Genomic DNA, 6611 nt, shown 5'->3' with positions numbered 1-6611 from the left:
TAGTACACAAGTATGATAGGACTCTTATTAAACATACTTTTTTTATAATAAGAAATTCAACATTGAAGAATTTGGGTTATAATATTCAGATTTTTAGTAACTTAGAAATTATAGATAAATAAATAATGAATTTGGATTGTAATTGAATTATTATTATTTTTAATCAATTTAGAAATTATATGAGAAGAAGATAAGTTGAATATATATATATATATATATATGTATGTATGTATGTATTAAATCTAACAAAATTTCTGTAATTTGATGAAGTCACTTTGCACAATTATGAATTCTAAGCCCAACTTTTATTATATGATATAGATTAGGATCTCTCTTTAATCTAAATTAAGGGTAAGATTTCATCGAAAAAAAATTAAGGTTAAGATTGAATGGAAGGCAGATAGAGGTAAACTTTCGTAATAAATGGATTTTTATCTGACTTTCTTTTAGGAAGACTTTTTTTTTTCCTGTTGATGCAAATAAATTTTCATAATATTGAATATATATATATATATATATATGTATGTATGTATGTATTAAATCTAACAAAATTTCTGTAATTTGATGAAGTCACTTTGCACAATTATGAATTCTAAGCCCAACTTTTATTATATGATATAGATTAGGATCTCTCTTTAATCTAAATTAAGGGTAAGATTTCATCGAAAAAAAATTAAGGTTAAGATTGAATGGAAGGCAGATAGAGGTAAACTTTCGTAATAAATGGATTTTTATCTGACTTTCTTTTAGGAAGACTTTTTTTTTTCCTGTTGATGCAAATAAATTTTCATAATAGTAAAATTGGCTAATTGATCAAATAGATCACAAAAACCATCTCAAATGCGATCCTAAAACTTTAATGAAGAAAAATAATGGATGGTCAAAGTTCTAGGGTCAGCTGCCAGGCAAGTTGGGTTTCCAACTTGACACTTCGATTTTATTTTATTGAGAAGATTACTTCAAATCTTTAAGTTGGAATGCTCATCACGCTACTAAAACACTATAAATAAGGAAGCTCTAATCCAGTTCTAATCGCCACACACAGAAAAAAGAAAAAAGAAAAAGAAAAAGAAAAAATGAAGTTATCAGTTTCTTTATTTGTGTTTGCTCTTCTTGTCCCATTTTTATTGGCAACTTCTGCTTATACTCATGAAAACTTTCTTCAGTGCCTGATCCTTCATTCCAGAAATGACAGTATTTCTAAAGTCATTTATACCCCCTCCAACTCCTTATATTCATCTGTATTGAAATCCTCCATCAGAAACACCAGATTCTCAACACCTTCCACCCCGAAACCTCAAGTCATTGTTACACCATTGGGTGTTTCACAAATTCAAGAAACACTTAGTTGTTCGCAAAAACATGGGATGCAAGTAAGAGTTAGGAGTGGTGGACATGATTATGAGGGTCTTTCTTATGTTTCTCGTGTACCCTTTGTCATACTTGATATGATTAATCTTCGAAACATCTCTGTTGATGTAGAAAATAGCTTTGCCTGGGTTCAATCTGGTGCAACCCTGGGTGAATTATACTATGAGATTGCTGAGCAAAGTAAAACTCTTGGATTTCCAGCTGGAGTTTGCACTACAATAGGTGCTGGTGGACACTTCAGTGGGGGAGGGTATGGCACAATGTTGCGAAAATATGGCCTTGCTGCAGATAATGTTATTGATGCACATTTGATTGATGTTAAGGGTAGATTCCTTGACAGGAAATCAATGGGAGAAGATCTGTTTTGGGCCGTCCGAGGAGGAGGTGGGGCTAGCTTTGGAGTCATTGTTGCATGGAAAATCAAGCTGGTTTCTGTTCCATCAACTGTGACTGTGTTCACAGTCAATAAGAACTTGGAACAAAATGCAACCAAAATACTTCATCGGTGGCAGTATATTGCAGACAAGTTTGATACAGACCTTTTCATTCGTGTAATCTTAACAGGTGTAAGTTCAAGCCAAAAAGGGAACAGGACGGTACAAGCTTCGTTCAATTCCTTGTACCTAGGAGGAAAGGATAAGCTCCTTCCATTGATGCAAGAGAGCTTCCCTGAGCTGGGTTTGGTGAGTGAAGATTGTAAAGAAATGAGTTGGATTCAATCTATCCTTTACTTTGCTGGATTCCCAAGTGGTCAATCCTTAGATGTTTTGCTAAATAGGACTCTGACAGTTATCTCTTATAAAGCAAAATCCGACTATGTGAAGAATCCCATTCCTGAATCTGGGTTGGAGGGGATTTGGCAAAGATTTTATGAAAAAGAGGCAGAGTCAGCTGTATTAATCCTGAATCCATATGGGGGAAAAATGAGTGAAATTTCGGAGTCGACGATTCCTTTTCCACATAGAGCTGGCAATATCTACAAAATCCAATACTTGGTGTATTGGTCAGAAGAAGGGACTGCAGCAACTGAAAGTCGTGTAAGTTGGATTCGAAGGCTTTATGCTTATATGGCTCCCTATGTTTCCAAGTCTCCAAGAGAAGCATATATAAATTATAGAGACCTTGACATAGGTAAAAATAATGAAGGCAACACAAGTTATAGACAGGCAAGCATATGGGGTACTAAATATTTTAAGAACAACTTCAAAAGGCTGGTGCATGTGAAGACTGTATTTGATCCCACTAATTTCTTTAGGAATGAACAAAGCATCCCGCCTCTTTCAGAGTAGTGGATGAAGAGAACTAATTTGGGATACTTATTTTGCAAAGATTGCACTCTTTTTCTATTTTATTTTATTTTTGAATGGAAAATATTGTACTCAGAATAAAGTTTATTTCTCTCCTTTTGTTTTAGTCCCTCTATTAAACGTAGTTAAAGTCTTCCATGGGATATGTGAATCTCAAATTAAAAATTGGGATTGTAAATGTCGATCCTGAAATTTAAATCTCTTACATCTTATGATAAATTTATTCTCTATAAATTGGTTTAAGTTTAGAACCTAGCTAAATGGATCTACAAAACTGTTTGTTGAAACCTAGCCGATTGAAGCGGTTCTTTGGGAAGTTCATTTGTTTGAATCAAAAGGTTAGCCCTAATTGTTGTTAGGATTTGCGCTCTAAAATCCAATTCATTGGTATGTTATAAATAATTAAACTGTTTAATTATATGCGACTATTTATAAATGAACTAATGGGACATTATCATAGTTCTTGAGATGCATTGTATGTGATTTATGTGATTTATTTACAAAAGATATAAATCACAAATTCCTTGTAAACTCAAAACATAGTTCGTAGTCAGTAATAAAATTGAAAATTTTATCTACGAAGACTATAACGCATCAACTAAGATGGTTTGTCTTGATTATAGAAGTGGAGACTTTTAGTTGATGTGTTGATATGTCTTAAGTGTGTAAGACATATTGAATTGGACTGCTGTGAGATTAATTATTCAATTAACAACTGTCATCTGAATAATTAATCTTACAACTTCTAATTTCATAAACTCTCAATCCTAAGAGGATAATGAACCCGATGATGAAATATAGGTTACTTTGATATATCGGGAGTGAGATCTAGTTTAACAATTAAAACCTCAGTATGTTGGGTAACTATACGCAGTATTGAGGAAACACATATTCTCAAGATGTAATCCATAATCTCTTTCTATATAGACATGAAATATCCGATTGAGATAAGTTTAATGGGAACTAGTTATTCAGGGTCGGCTACTTTAGTAACTAGTTATTAAGTTCATATTTTTATGAAATTAAATTTCATAAATATAAAGGCGTAAATGCACTTTTAGTCCCTAAATTTTGACGTTTTTCCATTTTAGTCCCTACATTTTATTTTTTCTACTTTTAGTCCCTAAAACCAATTTACGCGTTCCATTTTAGTCTTTTCGTTAGTCAACCGACGGAAATAGCTGAGGTGGCAGCCGGAGCAATTAAAATATTATAAAAATGCCATGTCACCCATGACACATCAGCATATAAATTTAAAAAATAAATTATTAATTTTAACTAAATAATAAAAATAAAAACAGAATTAAAAACTAAAATTCATAGAATTAAAACCGAATTTAAAAAATCATATCAAACTCAAACTCTATTCTCTCGTCTCAACCAACTCAAACAAAAATTTATCATTAGATCATTTTGACTTTAAGTGTATTTACTATTCTTTAAGTGAGCTCACTCTAAAATCATGCTCTGATTTTAGAGAGAGCTCTGCCAAAAAAAAAAAGAGTTTAGAGAGAGGGAGAGAATGAGATGAGATGAGGTTTGGAGCAAATCTAGAGGAAGGGGGTTGGTGGTTTGGAGCAGATCTGAGGAAGGTGTCGGCGGTTTGGAGCAGATTTGAGGAAGGGGCCGACGGTTTGGAGCAAATCTAGAGGAAAGGGCCGGCGGTTTGGAGCAGATCTAGAGGAAGGTCTCGGTCTTGACCCTGGTCTCCGCTCCAGCCTCCGTCCTGGTCTCGATCTCGGCCTCCGTTCTGGTCTCGGCCTCCGTCTCGGCCATAATGGAGCTTGCCGGTCTCGGCCTTCGTCCCGGTCTTGGCCACAATGGAGCTCGCCGATCTCGGCCACCGTCTTGGGCGTGGGTTTGTTAGACTGATCGGTGGGGTGTGGGTGGCTTGATTGTGTTGGTCATTGATGGTCGGATCTGGGTTTGGTTGTGTTGGTTTGGGTTTGATTGTGTTGATCTGGATTTGTTTGATTGTCTTGATCTGGGTTTAATCTGGGTTGGTTTTTTAACTTGGTTTATGGGTTTGATTTGTTCAGAACTCAGTGTTGATTGTGTTAGAATTTGGGGAAGAACATGAAGAATTCGATGAACTTGATTTGTGGTAGATCTGATGGTGCTGGGTTTGACGATCTCTAAGGTGTTAAGTTTGGGTTTTTTCTTCTTGTTTTCATTTATGTCCTAGTGATCTGGGTTTGAGTTCTTGGGTTGCTGGGTTTGTGTTCTTGTGATGGGTTTGAGTTCTTGGTTGCTGGGTTTGATTTGGGAAGAATATGAAGAGCAATCTGAAGAACATGAAGAACAATCTTGGTTGCTGGGTTTAATTCTGTTTTTATTTTTATTATTTAGTTAAAATTAATAAATTAATTTTTTAAATTTATATGCTGATGTGTCATGGGTGACATGACATTTTTATAATATTTTAATTGCTCCGGCTGCCACCTCAGCTATTTCCGTCGGTTGACTGACGGAAAGGACTAAAATGGAACGCGTAAATTGGTTTTAGGGACTAAAAGTTGAAAAAATAAAATGTAGGGACTAAAATGGAAAAACGTCAAAATGTAGGGACTAAAAGTGCATTTACGCCTAAATATAAATAACTAAAATACTAAACTGGGTACTCAAAGAATAAAATAGTTGTTTACAAAGTGACAGTTTATTATGACTTTGTTCACTATGGATATTTCACAGAGAGGTCAAATGATATCTTACTAGAGTTTTGGAAAATAATTTATTAATAAGGTCTAGAATACAATTATATTTCTATAGTAGTACTTGTTATATAATTAATGGTAATTTTAGGCTTGTCAAGAGTTGACATATAAGTCTGAGGCTCATTGGAGTTAGAGCCTTATTAGTCCCTTTGGCCTCATTCCAAGTCACACACTTAAGCCCAATTGGGCTAGCCCAAAAGGCTAACCCAATTAGATAATCAGTTATTTATTTAATAAAAGTTATTAAATAAAGTAGTTGCCAAAGCAATTAAAACGTACGTATGATTAAAAAGGAAAAGAAAACAGTTTTTCTCTACAGGATCTTGGAAATACACTTTTCCAAAGGAAAATCAATGTACACAAGAATTGATTGAGAAATCACTCATCTTGGGCACCATGTGGAATTAGGATGAAGATTAAAGGTATTCTCAAGTCTTGTTTTTGAATTTTACTACACCAAGGTACGTTTTCTTTTCTTTGTTTTAGAATTCAAGATTACATGTTATCTATCATGAGTAAAGTAGATTCTTATGTTACTTCCGCTATGGGTTTTGTATGAGATGAAAAACCAATTTTTCTAATAATTGGTATCAGAGCTAGGTCCATGATATCATACTTGTGTTTGTATAACATGTGATTGAATTTTAGAATTAAAGAAAACCATTTTTTTATGTTTCAAAATTTTACAGTAATTTTTCTGCATATTTTTGTTTGAAAATTATCGTTCAATAAACCTAAGTGCTGAGATTGATATGTGTGATACATTAATTGATGTGTCAGATATTGACTAGGCATATATGTGTGTGTATATATATATATATATATATTTATATATATATGGGTACAATCTTGATCCGTGATTCTCATGGTCAAAGATGGACCGCTTGGACGTTTTTGCACCGCTTAGACTCTTTAAAACTGGAATATAAATCAAGTCTGAGCATTACGTTTTGCTTATTATATTCATGCTTTTAATGGTGCCGTGCCTTGATAGTAATTGTATTATGGATATAGTTGACAATTAGGCACGGTTGTTGAATTTCATTCAATAACTGTTGCTGATGCCATTATCGTATACGTGTTCATAAAAAAAATAAAAAATAAAAAAAACGTATACGAGTATATGCATATGGCGCGATCAATTGTTATTCATGGCAATGTTATTCATTGAATTGTCGCGGACTCATAGGCATATAAAAATGTATATGTGGACCCACAT

The 6611-nt window shown here is 33.8% G+C and overlaps 1 protein-coding gene across 1 annotated transcript; it reads left to right on the top strand.

The window, feature by feature from the left end:
- Positions 1-1040: 1040 nt before the first annotated feature.
- On the top strand, positions 1041-2821 carry LOC112025383 (tetrahydroberberine oxidase). The gene has a single exon (XM_024058053.2). The coding sequence runs from the start codon at positions 1077-1079 to the stop codon at positions 2658-2660; it is 1584 nt and encodes a 527-aa protein (XP_023913821.2). The 5' UTR covers positions 1041-1076; the 3' UTR covers positions 2661-2821.
- The last annotated feature ends 3790 nt before the right edge of the window (positions 2822-6611 follow it).

The sequence above is a fragment of the Quercus suber genome, unplaced genomic scaffold (genome assembly GCF_002906115.3).
Source record: "Quercus suber isolate HL8 unplaced genomic scaffold, Cork oak 2.0 scaffold_460, whole genome shotgun sequence".
In the NCBI taxonomy this organism is placed as follows: Eukaryota; Viridiplantae; Streptophyta; class Magnoliopsida; order Fagales; family Fagaceae; genus Quercus; species Quercus suber.
Note: the sequence above shows the minus strand (reverse complement) of the source record. Positions and strands in the feature narration are given on the sequence as shown.